Source organism: Nanorana parkeri, unplaced genomic scaffold, assembly GCF_000935625.1.
Source record: "Nanorana parkeri isolate BGI_ZX_2015 unplaced genomic scaffold, ASM93562v1 scaffold329, whole genome shotgun sequence".
NCBI classification, from domain to species: Eukaryota; Metazoa; Chordata; class Amphibia; order Anura; family Dicroglossidae; genus Nanorana; species Nanorana parkeri.
In genome coordinates, this window is record NW_017306597.1 from 637,646 (window position 1) to 663,439 (window position 25,794).

Genomic DNA, 25,794 nt, shown 5'->3' on the forward strand with positions numbered 1-25,794 from the left:
AAAAATAAATACTACAAAGAAATTCATGGATTCATTGTTTGATACACTATCAGGGCTATTCACAAAAGGTGAAGAGTTTGGAGAAGGCAGAAGTGAACAATCTAGGACAACATAGCTGAACTGGAAAGTGAGCCGATTTAGATTAGCCGATTAGCCGGCCGTGTTGTAAAGAATCCCCACCCGGCATCCCGATTAGCAGGGAAGCCGTCTCCATGCTTCCTCGTCACCAGGTGACAAGAAGGCATGGAGCCAGCTTTCTGGCCAATCAGGAAGCCGGGTGCCGCTTCCTGATTGGCCGGGAAGCCGGCTCCATGCTCTCTCGTCAACAATCAAGAAGCCAGCCAGCGCATAATGACTCGCTGCCCTGGCTTCCTGATACCGGAGGCTCAAGTATCGGGCTAGGAATCGGAGCATTTGGGCGAGTAAGATTACTCGCCGAAATACTCGGCATCGATACCGATACTAGTATCGGTGTATCCTCATAGCCCACTCTAAATGTTACTATTTGAAGAAAATCTTTATTTTACAAGTAAACATTTAATACAGAGTGCACCGATGACGCAGAAAATGATGGCTTTTCAAATACAAAGATGAGCAGAAACTGCTTCCTTTCAGATTATCTCTCTAATGTAACCTCCACAAACCTCCATATGTACAGAAAAGGCAGAGAGAGGGGATTAGCCACTCATTCAGCGGTGTGTGTAAATCTAAACTTGAGCTACTGAGCTATGTAAATAAAAAAAATTGAACAAACAATTAAAAGGTCAGCCTGGTGACAAGAAGCCTAGAGATCCACCTGCTAGCTGAAGGAACAAACATTCATATTTGAATTATAAACAAGTGTCAAATCTTTTTTTTGCACAGGCTGGATGTTCATAGTTGTGCACACTATCATTAAATTACAATTTATTTTGTTAACATCTTCATTTCCAGTTTAGCAGTCTTATAAGGCCCCAGTTTTGGATGAGCACTGCTTTTGTAAGGTGAAACAAGGCTTCAAAAAGGCACACACTGCTAAGTGAGAGGTGGAAATGCTAATGTATTGTAGATTAGCTGCAATAGAAAAAACACAAAGGCGTGAAAAAAGCTCACAATCTGAATCAATAAATTATCTGCAGAAGAAAATAATTTAGGTACAGACATATACCATGAAAAATATAATTTGATTTTAGGAAATAGGTGCCAGTTGGTTTTTGCACTCTGACATCACATGTTTATGGAACGATAGCTGTTCTGTCTTATACAACAAACCTCCACCAATCCCCCAAATTCCTGAATTATTCAAACGCTGCCCGGGTGCCATCCTTAGCAAGATATCAGGATGATTTATAGAGAGGCTCAGTGGCGGGCACCATTACCCGCAGGGCATGTAAAGACATGTGGGTAATTATAAGCAGGCCAAGTTCCAGGAATGGCACAGTGAAAGGGAGAAAAAGGAGTCATGGGACTACAGGGGGTTAATCAGCCCCAAACTCCTGGTCTCCTGTAATTACATAATGAGGAAATAAAGTAAATATGTAATAACCAAACGTGGATATAAGCCAGTTTGTGGGATATGTTAATAACAGCAGGGTGCAATCTTTCTTGGTACTAATACCTCGGCACCTCCTGCTACAATGAAAGGGCCAGATCGCTGCCGTAGTAATCACTTGTCAGAAGCTCAAGGGGCAATTTTAGTGGAAAACTAATGTGGTAAACTCAGATCACAAAGTATTGCAAGCCTCCGGGCTGCAAAGGGATTAATTTTACAGCAATCTGACTGCCGCTAATAATTCAATTCCTGTCTGCATAGAAATGTTCTAGCTATTTATGTAGCCCTCTCCACACCTGGGTAGATATGCCCAGTATACAAAGGTGTGAAATCTGATTCATGGTAATCATAATCGACAACACAGAGAAAAAAGGGATTTCTTCCACCACAGTCTGGTGAAGTTTTAGTAAATATATATCTTGTATAGGATTTAAAAAAAGGACATAGAACATATCACCATCAGATCTGCCTGTATGAAGAGAGCATACAATGAAAGTCTCTATGCTCGAACAATGACTGTGTCCATTTGTACAGAACTCCATTAATTATATTTTAATGCACAATCAACAGACTTCAGGTGAGTATTTATCTGCAGGCTGAAACATACAATGGAGGGAATTTATGAATGTGTTTGTGAGAAAATGTTCACTTGCAAAGACCAAAATGTGATGCTAACAGCAACATTTTATCTCTGTTATGCGTCTTTTTTTGGTGCAAAATATTAATGTTTGTGACTACATGCACATGTTTTGTGACATTTTGCATCATTTTTCAACTGCACAGTAATTGCGTCCAGCATTTGCGACATTAAAAGATCTTCAAACTTTTCTAGAACTAGCACATTCTAGAAGTGCTCCTAAAGTATTGCAAAGCTAATTCCTCTTTATACCCTCAAGTCAGCTATGTACTTCAGGGCTATTCAGCTGTCTTTCAGGAGGTTGCCAGCGAGCTTGCAACAATTTGGAGATAGACAATTTTGAGACAATTCTCCTTAAGAAGGCATTTAGGAATCAAACATAAAGTAGAATAATAAATCTGTCACTATATACACTAGAAAACAGGGATGCAACAGTTTAAAAGGTGTTGATGATGAAACCAAATTGATAAATGTCCCCCAGTGTATTTCCTGGTGACATATGGGGTTTCAGAACCAGGAGCCCCTGTGCAGTTTACCTCAGCTCTTCCTAGTACTAATCCTAAACATAACCCTAAAGGTGCCCATTCACCTTACGATTATCGTACGATTTTCGTATGCGATCGACTTTTCGTCCGATAATCGTATGTGTGCATTGCAGTGTCCGACCGACAGTACTGTACAATCGTACGACTTTTGACGGTCAAGCATGTTTGAAAACTTTGCTAGATCGTACGATTGTCGTAAGGTTGCTGGCGTTTCCGTCCGTCAAAAGTCGTACGATCTACACTGCGCTTGCGCTAACGAAAATACGGCAAATCAATTACCACATTTCGTCCAGGTGCTTTTCGTTAATTACGGCTAAATGAATCTTGCGATCATCAGGGCAGGATGGGGCTGCCGTACGAAAATCGTACAACTATATGATCATTGGACGAAACGTTTCGTCCGATAATCGTAAGGTGTATGGGCACCTTTACTCCTCCCCTAATCTTAACCTTTACAATTAATAACCTAAGCCTAACATTACCAGTTAACTAACCCAGAAAACTGACACAATCTGACTCCAACACTTATTCTTACTATGCCACTAAACACAACCCTTAACCTACAACAAGCAGAGATGCTCAAACATTAAAGCATAGCTAAACCCAACAACAAAAATTTTATATATGGCAGCTTACCAGTCCCTAGAAGTGGTGGCTTCCTTAGGTTTTTTTTTTTTAGGCTTTTTCCCCTTTATTTTTACCTGGTGATCCTGCCAATAACACACTTCTGGTGCTAGGGTGACAACTCTCACTCACAGTACCAGCATTGTCACTCTTGGACAGGAAGTGTGTTAGACTATAACCCCCCATCTCTATGCTAACTGATAAGAGTACAGCACAGGTAGAGAGAACAATAAACTGTCAGATCACAAGGTTTCAACAGGTATATTTATTTTTTTGCTCTTATCGAACAGTTATAACAAAACACATTCAGTGGCATATTTAACAGAGAACTATGGGGTAACCTTTTTATCCCATAGTTCTCTTAAGGGTCACGGGAGGACATATACTAACCTCCTCCCGTAACCCAAAGTTCAGTATATAGTGAGCTATAGTGAGCTATATACCGAGAGCGCCTCAGCCAGGACGACAATACTGTCGAGATCCACCCAGCTAGCTATAAAGGGTACCGATTATTGCATGACACAAGAGTTTGGAGATACAGTAATGACATCATGAATAAGGTGTGAACAATCATACATTCATGACAAGGTGGTTTGGACATTTTGCACAATCTTCTCAATCTATTTGGCCTTGTTAACACGGGAGGTAAAACCGCACAGTTTTACCGCTCCCCAGCTTCCCGCTGCGACATCAGCACTGCGCGTGCACAGTGCTGAATACAATGCCGTGGCTGCAATGCTATGCGTCGCGGCAAAGAATATACAGCATGTTGTGTCAGACACGCGGTGCCGCTTGTCAAATGCGACAATTGAAATCAATGGCACCGCACCACAACTGTGTGGCTAAGTGGTTGTAGCAGGCTACTTCAATAGAGAATCCCTAGAATCCCTTAGGGATTAACAGTATCGCCTCCTGAACACAGAGCAGCTGCTGCTCCACCACTCTCCACTGCTCGCTTTTCAGAGGGTGGTGGGGACCCAAACCTGCATAAACCAGGCCAAGAAGAAGAGATGTCACGTCAACAACAACAACTTCATTAAAGGAAAAAGATCACCCAAAATGCACTGAATAGTAGATGTGCTTTAGGGGTAACAAGGAGCTAATGCAAGGATTTCAACTTGTGATGCAGGAGGATTAGAATCCCGTTTGTGGTCACCTTAATAGGCTTATGCTTCCAAATTGAATGAAGGATAACTGCTGTTAATTCCCCGACATACTCATAGGAGTGGTCTTGATATATGTGGATATAACTCCTGAATAAATATTGATGTGTGGAAGTATGAGAAAAGTAACTATACTAAAAAAGCAGAATTTGGACAAGAGTTTCCTGTTAGGATAACTCCTATTGTGATGCAATAAACAGTCCTCCCATGGTCCTCACGAGGCCTTTGCCCTGAAAATCAATTTATTCACATTCCCCACAAAAAGAACCAGCCCGTTACAATGACAAACACACAAAGCTCGTTCGTAATTAGCACTTAATTAGTACCAGGGAACAGATGTTGTTAGAGCTTCAGCAGCTACACAGGTTCTGTAAACAATGCTTATAAATCTAAATGAACGTATTAAGCATGATGCGCCTGTCAGCGGCGCCCAGAATAAATATGGAGGGGAATGAAAAGCAGAGTGCAGATTATCTGAGGCGCATGTCAAGAAAGCGGTGGGTCTCCTTGCTTATAAGCACCACAATACAACTTAATAGGAGATCTTGGGAATGCGACATACCAAAATCTGTACACAGTGCATAAACACGTCCTGAAAGACCCCAATGCAAACTCATCAGGCATAAAATGCACCAATCATTACTTTACCAGGTACCATAAGCACTGGCAATATACTGTATTCATACACACAAAGTGCTCAACAAGAACAGGGACTATGAAATGCGTGCCCAACACAGAAGCCAAGTGACTAGGGACCAGTAATGCATACATTCATACTCTATTTTGCCTGATGAAGGAGCGGCTGAATGGTTCTGAAACATTGCAGACATTCCATGTCTGTCCGACGTTGAAGAAAGACGATAAAGTGGACCACTGGTGTGCTGATGACTAAGGGCAGGTTCACACCATTTTCCAGTCAAAATCTGGTCCGGAAAATGGTGTGAACCTGGCCGCAGTTCCAGTGCATTCCAGACCAGACAAAATGAGACGTGCAGTATTTCTCTGGTCTGGTCTGAAACGGACTGCGCTTATGTGAACAGAGGTCAGAAATAGCATAGGGATACATTAGGATGCATTTTGGGTCCGGAAACTATCTGGTCTGGAGATGATCTGGATGTGGTGTGAATGGGCCCTAATTCCTACAGTATTGCCTGAAGACTCTATGCAGCTGATCTTTTCCACATTACTGATTTACCAAGCCTTGTTCTGCGCTGTGTCTTTGTGTAGAGGTCGCCATTTTGGTAAAGGAACAGGTCTCTGCTTTTTAAGAGCTGACCCTTGAAGACTGGTGGAAGATTATAATGAACAAGCAAAAGGAGAGGTTCAGAAAGCGCAGATCACCAGGATAAATAAGGCAGAAGCAGGAACAGATTTGTCTGCAGGTCTTCAGGAACAGCTTTATCCCCAGAAAGGATATAAATGAGCACTACAGTAGTGATATTACCATATCTCACATTTTTTTAAATGTGCCATTTTTCCAAGAGTAACTTCACAATGTTAAATCCTTGCTCTTTTATTTTTTTGTACCAATTCTGCAGATTGGCCAGCAGAGGGAGCTGTCAGTATTACTCTCATTCCTCAATTGAGATAAAATACAGCCAGATAGGGAATGCAGTTTTTATGATTTTGCATAGCCTTGCATTGAGAAAAGAGCAGTAAAGCACAACCACTATGTAGCGCTGCAAAACAGAAGTGAGAGCCTGATGTATATGTACATATATAAATGCAAATTATACAGACACAGGTTTTTGTAAATAAAAGGTAAACAAACAAAAGAACATAAATACACACGGTTCTGATTATTTACATCCCATTGATCTCTATGACATACTGAACCCCTTCGTAACTGCAATACGCCTTTTTAAGTTCACATGAATAACGCCCCTTGCCATAAGAACATCTTAATCTTGCAGCAGAGAACGTGCAACTGTGTGTGTTCCTAATTATTGGTCCTGATGGCAAACAGACAAATTATTCATAGAGTTATTTCAAGTTATTTGACGCATACAGTCACCGCTAAACTTGGGTGGGTCATCTAAGCTTAAAAAACTGGTAACAAAAGTGTTAAAGTGACATTAAAGTCAAAAAATGTTTTCCTCCCCCCAATGTTAAGTAAAACACTTACCTTAAATGACGTCTCTTAATCCGATCTTCTCCTTCCTTCCTGTCCTTTTCAGCCTTCTCTCCAGCACTGCTGCAGGTCTCTGATCCAGCGCTGACTCCTCTGTCCTTGCTGGCACTTCCTGTCCCACGGTGTCTGCATGCGGGTGCACGCGTCCATAGACTCACCTTGCGTCTCTCGTCTCCAGCCGAAAATCCGAACTATGCATGCGCCCGCTCAAACAGTTTCGGAAGGGAGCGAGCGGCGAAGACAGCGGTACGTTTAAACCGCTTTTAAATCGTTTTTGTTTTTTTAAAAACTTTTTGCATATAACTACTGCTTGCTAGCAGTAGATATATGCAAAAATACCAGAGGGTTTAGAAACCCTTTAAAGGAGAACTATGGGGTTAGGGCTTTTCCCCATAGTTCTCCTAAGGGTAATGGGAGGACACAAACTAGCGTCCTCCCGTCACCCAAAGCTCAGTATACCACGAGCTACAGCTTGCGGTATACTGAGACGCCACAGCCGGAATGAATCCCGACAATTCTGTCTGGATCCACCCAGCTGCGTGAGTGACAGCTGGCTCTGCCTATCTAGAGGCAGAGCCAGCTGTAGCCGCCCCCTCCCCCGTCCGTTCCGCCAGTCAGCGCTGGAGGATCGGATAGGGGAGGGGGAGGGGGGAATCCCGGAAGGGAGCTGTGAGTGACAGTCACGGCTCTCTGCAGGGATAGCTCGAGAAGTGAGCGAGCGCCGGTATGTTTTCGCTCACTTCCCAATCTACTGAGCCGACTTCTGACAGTTTCATTGTCACAGGTCGGCTCAGATTATGAGGCTGAGTGAAAATCACCTCGCCTCATAATTCTCCTTTAATCTAAAAAAAAAAAAAAAAAAGTGATTTAACAAATATGATTAAAATGGTTCATTTTAACTGTCGGGTTAAGCTTAGGATAATGGTTCTATTGGCTTGTGAAATCAGTAGTGGGAGGTTGAATGTTCATTTTAGTGCCGGAGTGTTAGGGTTCAGATGAGAAATGGGCTAGGTGGTAAGGTCAGCCTATCGGTGGCCATACATTTTGCAATTTAGAAACTTGAAAACAAAGGAATCTATGGCTGACATATCACTATGGCTGACATATCACTATGCCTGACATATCACTATGGCTGACATATCACTATGGCTGACAAGCCTAACATATCACCAATTGGAGTGAGCCATATGCTAACTTCTAATATCTTGTGAGGACGCCAAGGTGTAATTTACCTGCTGTAGTTTGATTTATCTGGCTGTTCCTATCTACCTTAGAGAGTCGGGTTATCCCCCCTATACTACATTTTCCAGAATATAAAGTAAATTAAAAATCCAACGGGAAGAGTGCAGCAGCAGGAGTGAAAACTTGAGAACTGCAGTGCAGAGATCTCACCACCCTGAGAGGTCTAAAACTGTTAGGCCTGGTTCACACCTGGGCGTTTTGTAGCACGTTCGAACTCTCTGCAAAACACTCAAACACCGAAATCCCATTATTTCCTAAGGGTATGGTTCACACCTGGACGTATTACAGGCCGTATGAACGCGCTACAAAACGCCCTACGCCCAAAGAAGTACAGGAGCTTCTTTGGGGCGTTTTTGTCACGCGTTTCCATTGGGATACAGCCAAGATACGCCTAGGTGTGAACCCAGCCTTAAGATATCTGGCTGTCCAAAGGCTGAAATGTGAGTTTTGGTTTAACAACCAAACTGAACAAATAGTTTAGAATGATACGTTTTTAACGTTTGTACTTGGAAACGATTGCAGATAAAGAGTCCTCTGGCCTGTAGCACCATTTAAGCTCTTACCGTATAGCAAAATTGGCCTAGCTTTATATAGGATGCAACCAGAAATGTAGGCTGAAGAAACAAAAGGACAGAGCCATTGATTACCCACATTTCCATCATTATCTATAATGACTACACAAATTTTATAAATGACCAATATAGTGTTTCCAGTAACAAGCTGCTGGTGCACAATCTCCATGTCTGAAACCTCCCACTCGCATCATGTTACTTAGACAACTCTTAATTCTACTTGGTAACGACCCTTATGTCGCATTGTCCTCATTAAATTATGTCATTATTTAGCTATTATAAGGTTCTCCTACCCACATGCTGCAAATATGGTCCAACGTATGCCCACTATCAGGTAGAAAGATGGAAACACAACAGTAGCGACATGATAGTTGAGGAGCTGCATGAGAAGTTCTGACCTAAGTACATTTAACCCCTACATGATCCGGACTATTTCATACCTTAGTCACCAAAGCATAATTTGCCATTTTGTGGTGTGTAGAATTACCTGCTAATAAAATGTTTTAACCATTGGTTCAGATTTGAATGTACAGCATATATTTTTATTTCAGCAAAATACTGAAAACAAATGTAAAAGATACATTTTCTCCAATTATTCTTAACGTTTTCACTGACATCACTCAGATAAAACTCTGACCACGTTCTCTTCACAGTTCGCTTTGCATTTTACTGTGCAGGCTTAGTTAAGCTTGTTTACATTCTGATGTACTACTGAATAAGCCATTGCCACTACCACTAGGGGGAGCTCTAAGGGACAGGAGATGTCCAAAGAATTGAGCCATTAAGTATCCCAGAAAAGCTCTCTGAAGGGAGCTGCAAGAAGGAAACATTGTGAAAGGTTACAGTTGCAAAGTTTTTTGATGCATGGTGAATTAAAAGAAAGAGGGGATCTTCACAGATGCTGTGGTTATCTATTTTTTTGTCTTATTAAAGAGTCAGTTCATGGGAAGGGATGCACTAAGATCTCAGGGGCAAGGGTTAGTCAACTGCCCTCCACAACCAAGGTTATTTAAAGGGTAAAGTCTACTCAAAAGTGACATTTCATTTGCTGTTGGTATTCTCCTGGTATGGGTCACATGCTGGTTTCTTATATTCCTTGGCCACGAAGCAAAATGCAATAGGTGCTCTAACTCTCCAGCATTTTTCAGAAACTTAAGTATCAATTTTGGGTAGACTGACCCTTTGAAAATACAAAACAACATAGAAAGATGACAAAACAACATAGAAAGATGACAAAAACTCCTCTTTATTTGAACCTACTGCTGTAAAAAAAAAAAAAAAAGGTAAAATCTGGTTAGTTATGATGGGTTACTGCCCATCGCTGTGACTTGCACGATTTGATTAAATAAGCACAAATGTTCATTAAAATATTAGGCTTATGCAAACAAAGCATCCAGCACCCACTATACAAAACAAGCCGTGAAGGAACGCACAAGAAAGCACACACACATCCAGCTCCCACACACACAAACACACATTGCATCCAGCTCACATCCCCACATTGTTCCTATCATTACATCTAATTGGTAAACATGATTGTGGAGCTGGGAGAACAGACACTTAACGAAAAGCAACAAAAAGGGAAAAAATGAAGTGAGAGAGAGTGTGCAGACCCCAGGGAATTACCAAATCAATTAACAACTAATTCAGGATGTAATTTCCGGATTGCCTCTTAGCACAAAACTGTATCTTTAATTTCTCAAGCAATAAGCATCATCCAGAGAGAGGGCTCTAACACACACTGACGCTTCAAATGAGTTTACAAGTATCTCTTTTTGATTGGCTATATAACATTATTTTCTTCACAGTTCGTTGACACTGCTGCCGAGTGCTTGGAAAGATTTAATTATACTGGTACAATCGTTAGCAGCTTTCAGTCCCATCCACAAGGACTCGTAATGAGTCTCTGTGACTCAACCAACGCTGGGTGACCAAATTATATGCGGCAAAGTGATACAATTCCGCTCCTAATGGGAAACTGTTTATGGGCCCCATTTAATAAAGATTTGTCCCAGAGGCTCTGGCGCGAGGCGCTGGAAAGAGACATACAAACTTCTGTCCAGAGATCTGATCTATCTCCTGTGACAGCAGGCAGGGCGTGGAGGTCTGTGCAGGGTCCTGTATCACAGGTTTAAAGTGGAGCTGTCACAAAGTAGAATCACTCAGCAATCATAATTCAACTCGCAACAAATTCTCTTGTATAGATTTATAAGTTCCCCATACCACTGGATAACAATGTAACATATGATTGCAGTTTGCAACACATGTAGGCATCCAACCGCTGCATAGATTAGAAGTATACTGCCATGTTGGCAGAACGCAGTAACAGCTGTAAGCCCAGCAGATGACAATGCATGGTATTATTTAGGCTCTACACTGCAGAACAGAACCACTTGGTGCCAAAACACTGCAATGCAGTGATGATGTGGAAGAACTGGTACTGACTGTCATGAATACACAGTATGTGGATTGCAAGCTTTGTGATCAAGTGCACCTGGGAAAAGTATGCAAGCCAGCAAGTTGTCCACAGTACGACAGGGCATCTGAGGAGATGAGTGGACACAGACATGTACACCCTGGCAGCTGATACCCCTGAAGCCACCTCGCATCTGCCAGCATGATTTGTATGTCACCTTCCTTGCCTCATTTGTACCTCATTAACTGCCTCTGACTTAACAAGATTTATGCAAATGTCACCAGAGGAGCCTCTGCCTCCCACTGCAATCAACTGTTCTCTATGTACGGCTCTCCACAGCCAAGAGTAGCGCAATATGGGAGAGGAATGGGACTCAAATATTAATATTGCCCTCACATTACAGTGTGTGTGTGTGTGTGTGTGTGTGTTAAAATATCTACATATTTTTAGATGAACAAATACAAAGTAACACTCACTTGAAGGCATACCAAAGAACTTACAAAATGCTATCTGGAACTGCTTTTATTTGCAATCTACATTGGGCAACAGATGCTATGAATTTAACTGGTTGCTAGGAGCAACACCTTCTACTTCTCCGTTCTGGTTTTCATCATTGCTGTATATATGGAAAGGATTGAGCTGCACCCCAACAATTCACATAAGAGTAAACGTCATGCTCATTTAGCCAGGCACTTTACATAGGGATTCCAGAAAAGAACATGGCAGTGAACTCATTATTTGCACCCATGTTCATCTTTCAGTAGAGCGTACTCAGATAAGAAAGGACAGGAACAAGATGGCAGGATTCTGTATGAACAAGCTGCTAATATTTGACAGTAAGATTATACCTTGCATTAGAAAATGCCTCTTACCAACTTATTGACTTGAAAAGCTTTTGGGAAGTATGGCATGTTTTGATACTCAATGGTCATCTACACAGCAGTATAAACCTATACAAAAGCAAAACTATTGTAGAGCCCTCAAAGACTCCCTGATGTCTGCCGAGGCAGGAATCGCAAGTTGTGTATGTGTTCCCAGCCTCGTTATAAGGCTCTTGCGCGCAATCTGGATTCACACCAAAGCATTTCCTCCTCGTTAGGCTACTAACGGCCTCTTATGGGCTAACGTTTCCAAGCCGCAACTCCTGCTGACTCTACCTCACCCCCCTTTTCCCTGAGCGTCACCAGAAAGGATTAATTAAGCCCGTTCATTAGGGCTGTAAACGCTCACTCGGGTAATGGAGGCCTAAATGAAACTGAACCTAATCAAAAGGTACAAGTACTTCATTAGCAAATTACAAACAGGGTCTTGCAGCTGACACGTTCAGTGTGGCTAATTGCCCGTCGGCCGTCAGAGGGGGGCTCAGATTACCAGCCAAATCAAGCCCGTACGTGGTTATCAGAGGGGGGCTTCCAATCCCCCGGCAGACAGGCGCAGAGAGGCCCAATCAAAGCATTCTGCACAAAGGCGTCACTTTGAAGCTGCCTGGGCCTGGCTGCCTCCCCCTGAACAGCTCACTTCATTAGGGCCTGTTGTCACATGGCAGATCCCCTCCCCCTCTCACACCACCTCTTTATCCTAATGATCCCATTTTAATGTGCGCAGGATTCGTGCCTAATTGATGTCAAGTGAGCAACTCTTCCACATTCAGGGAGGGGGGCATCAAACGCAGTGCAGAGAGCGGGGGGCTCGGAGACGAGACCCCGAGCGTGGGCTCCTCTAATTACACACTGGAGCCTGGCGGAGGGAGGCGGAGGCAGGGAAGAAGCTTACCTGTTTAATTGGTATTGCTCGCCCGCTGCCGATGCTGTCTGCTCTGCTCTCTAGACCTTTCTTATCTTTGTCTGGGTCGCTCCCTTTTCGAGACTGAAAAGCAAAAGTTCACATCCCGTTAAAACCTCCACAAACACAGAACGTCCGCTCTCCAGGCGCGCCTCCCGCCCCCCGCCACAGCAGTCTGCTTCATTTAATCTGCTGTGGACACAGAAATTAGAACAGCAAGGTTAGATTGCAAGCTCCTGCAGAAAAATAATGTCTTACCGTCTTACCGTGAGACTGCTCTTCAGTCAGCAGACTATTAATTCACCCTTTACTGGCAAAAGGAAGGTATTGAACACCTAGAATAATTCCATCATTCATTAAAAGTTGTATGCTAATTCAATCATTCCCACTTTGCAGGTCATTAACTAACAGAGTATTTTTTTTTCTCATAAAGCCCCATATACTATTGGATGCTTATAATGACCCATTCTCAGCACCAAGAATAAAAATAAAGGTAACCATAGACAGGAGGTCAATCCAGCTGATTTTGGTGGGATGGGGTAGCATGTCTATATGTAAAAGCTGACAAATCCAGAAACCCTTGGCCCAGACCATCAGTATCAGGGAGAACAATGTGATTAGCTGAACTTGTCCTCTTCTCATACAGCTATCGGCCACGTAATAATTTTTTATTTTAGCACGCGTACCAGAAAAAAATGACAACTGAAGATTTATTGGGGGGGGGGAGGGGTGGCGGTAAAAGAGCCACAGCATCACTTGCAAAAGATGGAATTTGGTTGCTATGGCCAAAACCCAGATTTTTTTTATTTTCTATTAATAAGGCTACACCAAATATGCCTGCATGTATACGCCTCTGTCCTAACTGCTTTATAGACCAGGAGGGAGGAATATTCTAATGATAAGTTATGGCTAGGCTTCCAACTTCTAGCAGGAACATTTTTTGCTAGGTCTAACCAGAACTTTCTAAAGATATGATGTGTTTTATTCCCATCACAAATCTGTATGCAGTATGTGTTGGATGCTGATAAAACACTGCACCCAGTATTGTTATGGCTGTCCCAAACCCTGAATGGTACTCCAGCAGAAAAGGTGGCTGGGAGGGTTGTAGGATACATCTAATCCAATTGGTACAATAAAGGAGAACTATGAGGTGACTGATTTCCACTCATCCTCATAGTTAGAGCCGACCTGTGACAATGAGACTGTCACAGGTCGGCTCTATTGATCGGGAAGTGAGCAGAAACATGCCGCCCATCGGCTCACTTCCCGATCGTCTCCCTGCAGGGAGCCGTGACTGTCAGTCACGGTTTCCTGCAGGGATTCCCCCCCTCCACGCTCCGATCCTCCAGCGCCGACTGGAGGAATGAATGGGGGAGGAGGCGGGCACAGCTGGCTCTGCCTCCAGATAGGCAGAGCCAGCTGTCATTCACACAGCTGGGTGGATCTCAACAGCATTGTCGGGATCTGTCCTGGCTGCGGTGATCTCAGTATACCGCGAGCTGTAGCCCACGATATACTGAGCTTTGGGTCACGGTAGGAGGTTAATATATGTCCTCCCGTGACCCTTAAGAGAACTATGGGGAAAAACACTTACCCCATAGTTCTCTTTTAAGCTGGCCAAACATCTTAAGCCACGCCTGAATTTCTGAATGTGAAAAATCTAATTGATTCCCCTGTCCATGCTGAACAGCATACATGGAGGAGTCTCACTTGCTGGTTATGTTATTCTGATATCCGGCACCCACTGCTGCCAGAATACCTGAATGGTGACTGCAGCTGATTGGCTGCACTCAAATCGATTTTACTATCCACTTTTGTCAAGCTAGGTGGTGCTGGCAGGACCGTTGATGGATCGTATTTAGGCCAAATCAGCAGGAAACATAATTTGATCCATGTATGGCCAGCTTAACAGAACACAACACAGGCAGATATACCAGGCAGCAGATTTCCAGAGCCAGACTTCACACACATGATGACTAAATCTGGCCATTACTAGATAATCTTAGTTCAGCCAGCATCGATGGGCAAATCTCCCACTGCGGTCATTGTATCGTGACAGAGGGCCCTGGCCGCTGTCAGAATGGTTGCAGTCACTCTTTGGCCGAAAATTTTCAGCCCAACTCCTTCAACATAAGTTGATTCAGTAATTGACTTTTGTTAAGCAGGCAGGTACACCTAATGTAAGAATATACAGCTGCCCTCACTGTTCAGGTATTCTGACAGTGGCATGCCAGCTACTGCCAGAATACAAAAGACACAGTGGGAGATTTGCCCATCCATATTTATTTGTGTAAATGGAACCTGTTCTATTTTTGTTTTGTTTTTGTTCAGCACGTAAGCTGAACGAAAAAAAAAATGTAACAGTGTATGTCCAGCTTTAGTGTACAGAGTCATTTCAAATGGATTTACCATGCCCCAAAACACCTGAAGTTCTCAACAGCAACCACTTGTGATCAGCTGCTTATTTTCAAAGCCATAACTATAAATGACCCTGTACACATTACATTTTTGGATCACATCTGGATCAATTTACTAATGTATTGCAATTACAAAATCTCAGGATGGCACAGACATTGGAGAAAGCTCAGTGGTTATCGGCCGGCAGGCCATCCATAGCTAGAATTTTCTCTCACTGAAAAAAAAAATGTCTCCCTTTTTTGTAGAGATTGGGAAGTCTGGATCCCTGCCAGCTTTTTATTGCTACCAATGGCCCTTTCAGATTTAACCTTACTTCCTGTGTGGTAAAAATGTTGTCACTGAGACAAGAACATGAGGGAAAATCTCCAAATCTCTGGAACCCCAGATAGCAGTAAAAACCTAAAAGGGGTGCCAATCCTTCCCCCTCTCTCGAAAACAATTGGGTGGACATGTTTTTTAGAGCTGCATTCAGGGGCATGAAAATTAAATGTCCCAGAACTGCATGAGTTCATTATAGTGACTAGACTAAATAAATATTCTAGCCAATAGAATTACTTTGTGCACATACACCTGAGCACCTCTAAGTATGCATAAACACGTGTAATTATACACCACAATGCCCATTTTCGACACAAGATTTTTCTGCCTGCTTCTCTGCACAAAGATCCAGCATAGATGGGAGTATTTTAATACACCCGTGTGCATGAGTCCTTAAAAGAGAACTATGGGGTAAGTGTTTTTTCCCCCTAGTTCTCTTCAGGGTCATGGGAGGACATATACTAACCTCCTCCCGTGACCCAAAGCTCAGTATATCGTGGGCTGAGAGTGCCGCAGCTGGGGCGGATCCCAACAAACCGTGAGTGAGTTGGCTCTGCCTATCTAGAGGCAGAGCCAGCTTTGCCCGGCCCCTCCCCCATTCGTTCCTCCACCCAGCGCTGGAGGATCGGAGAGGGGGAAACCCTGCAGGGAGCGGTGACTGACAGTCAACGCTCACTGCAGGGAGACGATCGGGAAGTGAGCCGATGGGCGGCATGTTTCTGCTCACTTCCCGATCAATAGAGCCGACCTGTGACAGCTTCTTTGTCACAGGTCGGCTCTAACTATGAGGATGAGTGGAAATCAGTCACCTCATAGTTCTCCTTTAATGTACCAATTGGATTAGATGTATCCTACAACCCTCCTAGCCACCTTTTCGCTGGAGTACCATTCAGGATTTGGGACAGTCATAACAATACTGGGTGCAGTGTTATCAGCATCCAACACATACTGCATACAGATTTGTGATGGGAATAAATCAGGAACTTGTACTTTAATTGCACTTTCTTTAATCTGGAATATATGCAAAACAGCATAGCAGGTTTGTTAAATCCTGCTGAAATAGCGCTGATGCTGAAAAACACAGGGTGTGCATTAATGCTGAAGATGGAAAAATAAATACATCATTATGATTGCATCGCACCAGCCACCTGCACACAGGGGAGACAACCATTTTGCCAGCTGATCCAAAATGCATGATAGAGCAGCCTATCAATTCTCTAAGGAAACGGTAACATCCCCGGGGCAGGGTGCACAAAGGGGCTCATTCTGTATGGCAGAGCAAAGAGCATTGGTGATGTGTAAAGTGCAATAACCCATGAAAAGTTGAGAGGTACAATCTTACATTGATCTGAATTTCAATTAAATGAAAGCCGATGGTTTGCTATGGATTACTGAATGCTGTAAATCAAAGTTTATCTTATGGAAGTGTTTCCTAATATTCTATAACCCCTTTATCAAAAGCCCAATGTGGGCCAGCTTATCTCAAAGTGTATCTATAGCCACATCATGTATACAGTAGGTGTCTGTGTTCCCCCTATTGGGGAGATTCACAATCTACTTTTATCCTGGTGACCACTGTGAGACAAAGTGATGACAAATCCAGACCTTCCAGTTGTCCCCAGGATAAGAGGTATGGGGAATGCTCCCATAGAGGATACTTGTTTCAGTGACAGCTGTCTAAGAGGGGAATTTCCCTATCTTCAGAGAGAAATCCTTTTTCCCCTGTTGTGTCCTTGGGATAGGAATTGAAGGGAAATCTCCCCAACAGGTCACAGACAGCAAAGCACAAACTGACTGGTTTTTAACTATTCCCTATTCTAGTCTTAACTAAAAGGTTTGGCTCTGCAAATACTTTAAAATACTCCATTGGATGTCAGATTTGTTGCTCTCAATGCACTTTTAAGCACCTTATACTGGACCAAAAGCATGGCTTTTCAATGGTACAGCTACAACCTATATGTTGTCATGTGGTTCCATTTTTAAACGTCCTAACTGGTGCAGATTATACACCAGTGCAGAAAAAGCATGTTCCATGGGGACGAAACATGCATTTAATAATGATTTTACTGCATGGGGCTGCATACAGAATGCAGGAAGTTCCCTGGTGTACTTTCCATTATAACAAAATTGGAGGTAGGGTCCAATTAAGGGTTTTTGGAGCAAATTTGTTAAAAATTGATTTCTCTGTTTTGGGTGGGAAGGGGCAAAAATCCATCTCTTGCCAAGGCTTCACTACTGTCTGAACCTTAAAGGTTGGCCATACATTATATAATTCGATGATTCAATCTTTTTACAATCACCTTTAGATTTAGCAAAACTATGACAGACCTTAACAATCCATTCGAATTGTATACATTTAGACGGGCCCTTGCACTACAATGTTGATGGAGAATCTAACAAAGGTTGTACAATCAGATTGCATAGTATATTTTCAGTTTAACATGTGACAGGCTAACTTCTGCTTAGCATCCAAGCTATAGTTGTCACCAACCTAAGAGCCATTGTCGACAGGCTTTGGACTTGTATCGATGCCATTAATTTGAGATCTTTTATAGTAAGTTTGACTGGCAGTTGACCTACTTTTGACCTGCTTTAAACAGGTTTTGCATTCCCATAGACTTGTATGAGAAAGCAAAACCCTGCAAAACCCTTCTGACAGGAACAAAAGCCCGTCAACACAGGCCCTAAAGGTACTGACAGAAGTGAGATGACATTCAGACGATCTGACAATGATTTTATGTCTATGGGGGGCCACTGACCCTGCTCAGCTAGCTTTTATCAGGAAGGAAAATGATAAAAACGGCTCCAAATGCTGTAATTCCCCTAATACAAGCATCTGCCTGGATTGCTCATCTCCTCCCTATTCCAATAATAAGAAGGTTCTACCAAGCAAAAGGTTTCAGATCACTTTCCTGCCATTTAATCCCTCTACGTTAGGGTGGATGGATCATTCATGCACCGTCATCTGAAGTCTATAGGTGGGCTAAGTGAGTTCATCATATTTTACCATGAAGAATCCAGTAGAGAGCAGAGGATTCAGGATTGGTATCCTCCACCCTCTAGTAGACACTCTACGGACAGAATGCTACATCATCACATGGTCACAGTTGAGCTTCAGGTAGGAGAAACTTTCTTGCCAAGGTACCCGATTGGGGTTCAAGCCCTGTTCACTCCGCCCAAAACAGAGCCAGTTTGTGTGAAAAAAACCCTCTATCCAAGATGCAGGCTTGATTTTGTCCTTTCATATTAGGAAAATCTTTGGGGACAACCAATAATGTTTTTACCAATTCAAGGGATGAAATCACAAGCCCATTCTATAGAAAACCTTGACTCTGCAATCGTTACCTGCACACAGGAAAGAATTTAACCCAAACATCTTCAGTATAAACACTAACACCTAACTACAACGTCTTGAGATGATCTAGCATCTATAGTGCATTTACTTTTAGGGTTATACATTAGCCAGATAGTTCTATGCAGAGGGACATTTGTTCTGAAACAATGAATCAGACTCTTTGACAAGCCTCCTTTCACATACCTCCATATTCAGAGCACAATGATCTATTTCCCTATCACTCATTACATATTTCCCTATCACTCATTATAGAAGTGTCAATTTTTTTCTTTGTACTGTATAACAATCCCATGGCAAGTAAGCCCATCTTCAGGGTGGGGAAGTGGAGAGACACCAAATTAGAACTGGCTACACGTAATCAGTTTAAGGTGTTTCAAATTGGTTTAGCCAAGTTTTGATAGGCCTGCCCCATCTAGTCTAATGTTTAGTGTGAAAAGGACAAAGCTAGACTCTGCAATTCCAAATTTCCTTAGCCAGCTGGAAAGAAATGCATTGATCTCTACTGCCACCTGGTGGAAATCAGAATAATCTGAAGAAATAGAATACCAATCATACACTAATTGATATTTTGTTGTTCAGTCTGCGGGCTGAATGAAAAATATCTAACAGACTCCTCTACATCTATGCTAAAAAGCATGGCTGAACAAATCTTACACTGCAACTACAGTATTCTGACAGCCGGCACCCACCACAGTCTTAATATATGAATGGTGACTACAGCCGATTGCTTGCAGTCACTGCTTAGCCCAAAATGTTTTAACCTGGCCCCTTCGACAGAAGCCAACTGAGCCACTGACTTTTGTCGAGCTGGCAGTGCCACCCACTATAAGAATTCTCCAGTGCATGCTATACGCCATTTTTCGTTACGTGTAGGGATTGCTAGCAATTAATTGTAGGGCAATTATGGGTAATTATCTCACAAACAAAAATTGCCCATATGCACCCAGCCTTGGGGCCCTAACCTTGCAAGTTTCAGTAGAAAAGTATTTGGCACTGAAAGACAATTGTGAACTGATAACTTGATAAATTGATAACGGCTCTTTACAAACTGATGGAAAGATCAGCTCAAAAGGTTGGCAAAATGGCAGACTCTGCGGTGTTATTCACAATAATATCAGAGGTCAGAAGTAGCTACTGTCTGAGGAAGGGGATCTTTGTGGCCCCAAGCATCACATATCTGTTTGTGGCAGTAAATTACCTTTTTTTTTTTTTTGCTTAATTTGGTGTGCTGGTGATGTTTTGCATTTTTTTATCCTGGGGGCACCATCAGTCAGTTTGTCACCTTAGCATCCACCATGATACGGTTTTGATGCTGTAATAGAGTGCGCTAGATGGAATGGTCTCTCTGGGTATAAGTAAAGCACGCACTAAGCTGGACTCACCGTGAACAGGTTGGACCTTCGCTTGGACTGTTTGCGCACTGGAGTTGGGGTACTGGCAGTAGGAGGCACGTCAATCCTCAGCTCTTTCTGGCTAGTGCTGGGTGTAGATGGAACGGATGAAGAATAGTCACTTAAACTGCCTCCTCCATTACTTGTCTGTGCAGAGAAAACATAGAAAAACATTATACTGTTGTGCATGCATCATAAAACATACTGTTATTTCAAATATTTGAAAAAGAGCTCATGAGTCTCTCACACTGAACTCCCTTTCAGTGGGAGTTACTGTAAACAAATTACAGAAACCTTAATAATCAGCTACAGCAAAAAATGTATGTATGCAAAGCAAGCAAAATGACTGGCGTTTCATAAAGGGTCTGGAACTCGCTGCCGCATGCTGTGATTTCGGCGGAGAGTGTGGAATCGTTCAAGAGGCGATTGGACGATTTCCTCAGGGACCGTAATATACAGGGGTACAAGTACTCTTAAGAATGAGAACACACAGGGACCTATACATACGCACACATCAGTAGGATCATACACACAATAGGTTGGACTTGATGGACATGTGTCTTTATTCAACCTCATATACTATGTAACTATATGTCTCAACTGGATTGTGTACAAGGTAGCAAGGCAAGTACAGGGGTGTATAAAAATCTACCAATTCACACCTTCTGTCCTCACAAAAATGTATATTGCCATACAGACCGCAGACACAGAGCTGACTCTTTCTATGCATCATGGTCTACCATAACTACAAACCTTGGATGCCTTATCAGAGCACATGTACCCCTCTCTCCCCCAGTAATAGAAAGTAATGAAGACAGCCATTCTGTGTGCCCAGTATTTGTTTCTATGTTCGGTGACCAAATATATGGGATCTATATGCGATTCATCAAGGAATGCATTAAGAATAATGGATTCTGCTTGTTACTCAGGATATACCCCCAAAAGGGACTTGCTCATATTATCACCTAGTTGATTTACCTTAATGCTGGATTTAGTTCTACAGTTGAGATTGGATATGTAAATTAATCTTCAAGAAAAATATATTTCAAATATGCTGCTAAGTAGTGATAAGCTCAATTTATATTGCTTTGAACTACATGTTCCACGTTTTTGGAAAAATTTGATTGTAATGGTCTCAGATGAGTATATACTGTACAGACATGGACAAATTTGTTACCCCTACAGCTCACTGAAACAATACTTGATTCCAGAAAAGTGATGAAATTAAAAGCAATTGTCTAATTTATACCGGTATGTCATAGAGTAAAGCAAAGAAAGTGTACAAAAAATAAATAAATTATAGCTTCTTCGACAAAGATATTCTAAAATGGCCTGGACATATTTGTTGGTACCCCTAGGAGAGATTATGAATAATTGGACCATAGTGATATTTCAAACTATCAGTATTCTGTAATTAGTGTAACACATGTCTTCAATCTTGAAATCAGTCTGTCAGGCTATTTAAATGGAGAAACTTAGTCATTTTGTCGTTTAGTTTCATTGTGTGCACCACACTGAACATGGGCCAGAGAAAGCAACAGAAAGTTGTCTGCGGAGATCAGAAAGAAAATTATAGACCAGCCTGTCGAAGGTAAAGGCTATAAGCCCTCGTTCACACCTGAACGTTTTGTAGCGCGTTCTACGCTCGACGAACGCTCTACAAAACGCTCAAAAATATAAATCCCATTGTATTCAATGGTCTCGTTCCCACCTTGGCGTATTTCCGCCCCTCCCTAACGCGCTACAAAACGGCCCACGCCTGAAAAGGTACAGGTACTACTTTGGGTCGTTTTGTTGCGTGTTTCCATTGGGATACAGCCAAGTAGCCTTCGGAAACGCGCGACAGTCGCGCGACTTTTTTACCGCGAATGGCGGTAAAAAAACGCACGACAGACGTGCATATGCAATACGCCTAGGTGTGAACGAGACCTAAGACCATCTCCGAGCAACCTGATGCTCCTGCGAATACATTTACAAATATTATTTAGAAGTCCACGGGAGTGTAGCTTGAAGTTCAGCTTGCATCTTTGGAAGTTTTCCTTGGCACTTTGTCTGCCATTCGTTTAATGCTTCGGTTCAATCTGGGGTCAATTTTCCTCTTGAGGTCATGTAAAAGGAGGGACATGGCCTCAAGAGGAAAACTGACCCAGATTGAACAGAAGCATAGAGCGAATGGTAGACAAAGTGCCAAGGAAAACTTCCAAAGAGATACAAGCTGAACTTCAAGGTTAAGGTGCATCAGTTTCTGATCTCACCACCCGTTGCTTTTTGAGTGACCGTGGGTTTAGAGGAAGAAGACCCAGGAGGACTCCACTGCTGAAGAAAAAAACATAAAAAAAGCTAGACTGAAATCTGCTAAAATGCATATTGACAAGCCACAATGCTTCTAGGAGAATGTCCATTGGACAGATGAAACAACACTGGAGTTTTTGGAAAGTCACGTCAGCTCTATATTCACAGACTGAAAAATTGCATTTCCAAAAAAAAGAACATAGTACCTATTGTGATATATGGAGGTTGCTTGGTTATGTTTAATGGCAGCTATGCTGCATCATAGGGGTTGCCCTGAATCTGAGCAGGGCACAATGACTCTAGACTATCAAGGAACTCTGGAGTGAAACATACTGCCCAGTGTCAGAAAGCTCTGTCTCAGGTGCAGGCATGGATCCACCAACAGGATAATGACTCGAAACACGCTGCTAAAACCACCTAAGAATGGTTAAGAACAAAACACAATACTATTCTGAAGGGGTCTTCTATGATCTGAATCTCACGAAACACCTATGGAAAGAGCAGAAATATGCACTCTGGAGAAGGCACCCTTCAAACCTGAGACAGCTGGATCAATTGGCTCAGGAGAAGGCTAAACTACTTATTGGCAGGTGAAGAGGTCTCATTGAGACTTCCCACTTCCTAGGAGTGATTGCCTCTAAAGGTTGTGCAACCCAATGTTAGTTTAAGGGTCTCATTATTTTTGTCCATGGCAATTTTATTTGTTGTATCATTTAAAATATTCTGTTGAATCAAAAATCAAAGGCCGCCTGACTTTTAATAAATATGGAACGAGCGATGATGCATGCCAATTACTTCTGTCAGTTTCAAGTCTTTTTCAGAGAAAATTGTGGGTTCTTTTTTTTCCGTCTAGGATACCAACAAATTGGTCCACGTCTGTAATGTGCAATAGCGTGTATGGTTTGAGAGAAGAAGCAGTGATTGCGTTTTTATTATAGTTAAGGGAAGAACTTATGGAATCGTATTAAAAGAACAACATCTCGCTGGTCTGACTAGAGGGGAAAAGATAAGTGACCTGTTAGCGACCCTATCACTGGCAAATTGTCACCAGTGGCAGAATTGTTCATCTTACATGATCCTAAGAGATGGGAAATCTCAGTAAAAACCTGAATGAGGTTCTAATCCTTCCCTACCCTATGCAACATTTAAAAAAAAAAAAGTTTTGGCTGGACATAAGACTTTTACCTGTCCATAGATACGAGACCTGCAGTCAAACTACCTGGCTGTTTTCAGCTGGATCAGGTTACCATCTTTTTTCTATTGGTCAGGTAATGCCTACCAATAAAATGCAGGACAGGTGAGAGAAAAATGTTCTGATTGCTCAAGTTTCCCTGAAATAAGCTGCTCCAATAGTGCCTGGTACATCCACGTCTTTTCCATACAATCTCCTCCAAGCATTAATGTTTAATTACGTACTTGGAAACGATGGTGTTGGGGGCAGTCCAGTCGTATGTGCAAATATAAATTGCCTGCTAAGGTCTATGGACACCCCAAGCTTATTATGATCTACCTTTAGTACAGTAGTAGCTGGAAATACATCTGTTATCTAGCTGAAAAAGCTGTTTTATAAGGAGCATACCTGACTGATATGCACAGCTGACACCTGCGCTGAGCAAACAGACGTGTGGCTGGGGGAATTTGGCAGAGACTTGCAGGGACCGATGGAAAGCTGTTGCTTTTTACGAGTTGCCACGATCTTCTGGGCCACTGGAGACAGAACAGAAAGAAAATATTGTCAATTCAAAAGGGGAAACATATGCAATAGTGAGAAAAATAAATACAGGAGATATTAAACAGTATGCTGCAATGGGACAAAAACAAAAGCAGAACACGCATGTTTAATGAAGTGGTGAATGAGAAAGCTATTACACAGTTTCTTTGCATTTATTTTACGGCAAAAATGATCCTAACCCTGGGAGGAGGCTACCCCCGAACTGCAAGGGTTAAGTGCTTGTATTCGGCCAGGAGCGAAAATACTCGACTGAACCTCGCAGCCGGCTTGCTGTTGGACTGGTCCCAGAAGCCTCTCTCCCCCTCCGCTGCAGCGGACTAAGGTCCTGTACGGCATCATACAGTGTGTAGGATGCCGAAGGAAATTGCATCGCTGGAGCAGAGGAAGGGACAGGCTGAAGGGATCGGTCTAGGAGCCAGCCAGCTGTGGGGTCATCCCTAGATGAAAACGAGCACTTAACCTTTACAATGTGGGGTAGCCCCACTGCAAGGGTTAAGATCATTTTTGCCCAGAGTTCTTGTAATAAGACTATATCACTCAGCACTGAGCTTGGATGATGGGATTTGTGGCTCACAGACTTTTAACATGCAAAAGGAAGAATTACCATTTATAGCAGGCTTCCTGTATAAATGAGTAATCTGAATGTGTTGCCCGTAGTAATGAAGCCAAAACTCCCTTTAATTTCTAATGTACCACATAAACTCAAAAAAAGAGAATCTGATTGGGTATTACGGCTACGGTACAAGACTTCAGTACTGTTCCCCTTTGTAAACCTGAAAAGTTTCATTACTTGGAAGCAATGGTTTTTGGCATGCCAAGCAACATTAGAGTGCATATTGTGGTTTGACAACATACATACTCATAGCAATAAAGGGACACTAGAATGTATTCTCAGTAAGTGTGCATCCAGTGCTGTTACTATGGCATTTACCTGATGATAGTTTTCGATTTCCACGTTGTACCTGCCCGCTTTGTCATAGTTTTAATAATTGTTTCCATATTAAAAGTGTTTTGTTTTTTTAAATCCAAAGAAACTCTACAATATATAGAAATGCTATTTCCACCATCTATGATTGATGATTTTTTTCCCCATAAATATGTATATTCTCCCCTATAGCCTATATGAGGGAATAGGATTAGCATCCATGTTTAATGACCACTGACTATAACAAGCTCAGGCACCTTACACACACTGTTCACTGAGTAAAGGTGCCCATACACTGTACGATTATCGTACGATAATGGCGGGAAATCCAAATGGGCACCTTAAGCGATGTAGAAAGTGCAATCCACTGTACCATGACCAGGCAGGAAGCAGAACCTGCACATTTACTGCAAAAATAAGGCTACTGTATACATTTTTTATTATGTCATACATAGAAAAAGCTTTTTCCACCATTTACAAGTATTAATAAGCTTACTTTATTAAGCTGATCGCCAGGGCTTGAAAAATTTGATGGTGTCTCACCAGTCAGTCAAAAATGTTGCCAGTCAGCATGACCGGACTCTATAGCCTTGCAATTTATGTAAAAACATTTTGGGGACAGATAGAGCTTTCTTTTGGAGGTATATTATCACCACGGGGGGAAGGGGGGGGGGGGGTTATTTTTTTTTTACTTTATAATGAAAAAAGTACCATAAATGT

General features: G+C 42.3%; 1 protein-coding gene across 9 annotated transcripts in view; it reads right to left on the bottom strand.

The window, feature by feature from the left end:
• The window catches only part of AGAP1 (ArfGAP with GTPase domain, ankyrin repeat and PH domain 1), a 382,012-nt gene that overhangs the window by 103,815 nt on the left and 252,403 nt on the right, over positions 1–25,794 (bottom strand). For all 9 annotated transcript variants that reach the window (XM_018558278.1, XM_018558280.1, XM_018558279.1 and 6 more), the window contains 3 exons: positions 23,997–24,124; positions 20,117–20,272; positions 12,635–12,727 (listed from right to left, as the gene is read on the bottom strand). In XM_018558278.1, the coding sequence (XP_018413780.1) occupies positions 12,635–12,727; positions 20,117–20,272; positions 23,997–24,124 (377 nt within the window). The remainder of the gene's footprint in view (positions 1–12,634; positions 12,728–20,116; positions 20,273–23,996; positions 24,125–25,794) is intronic.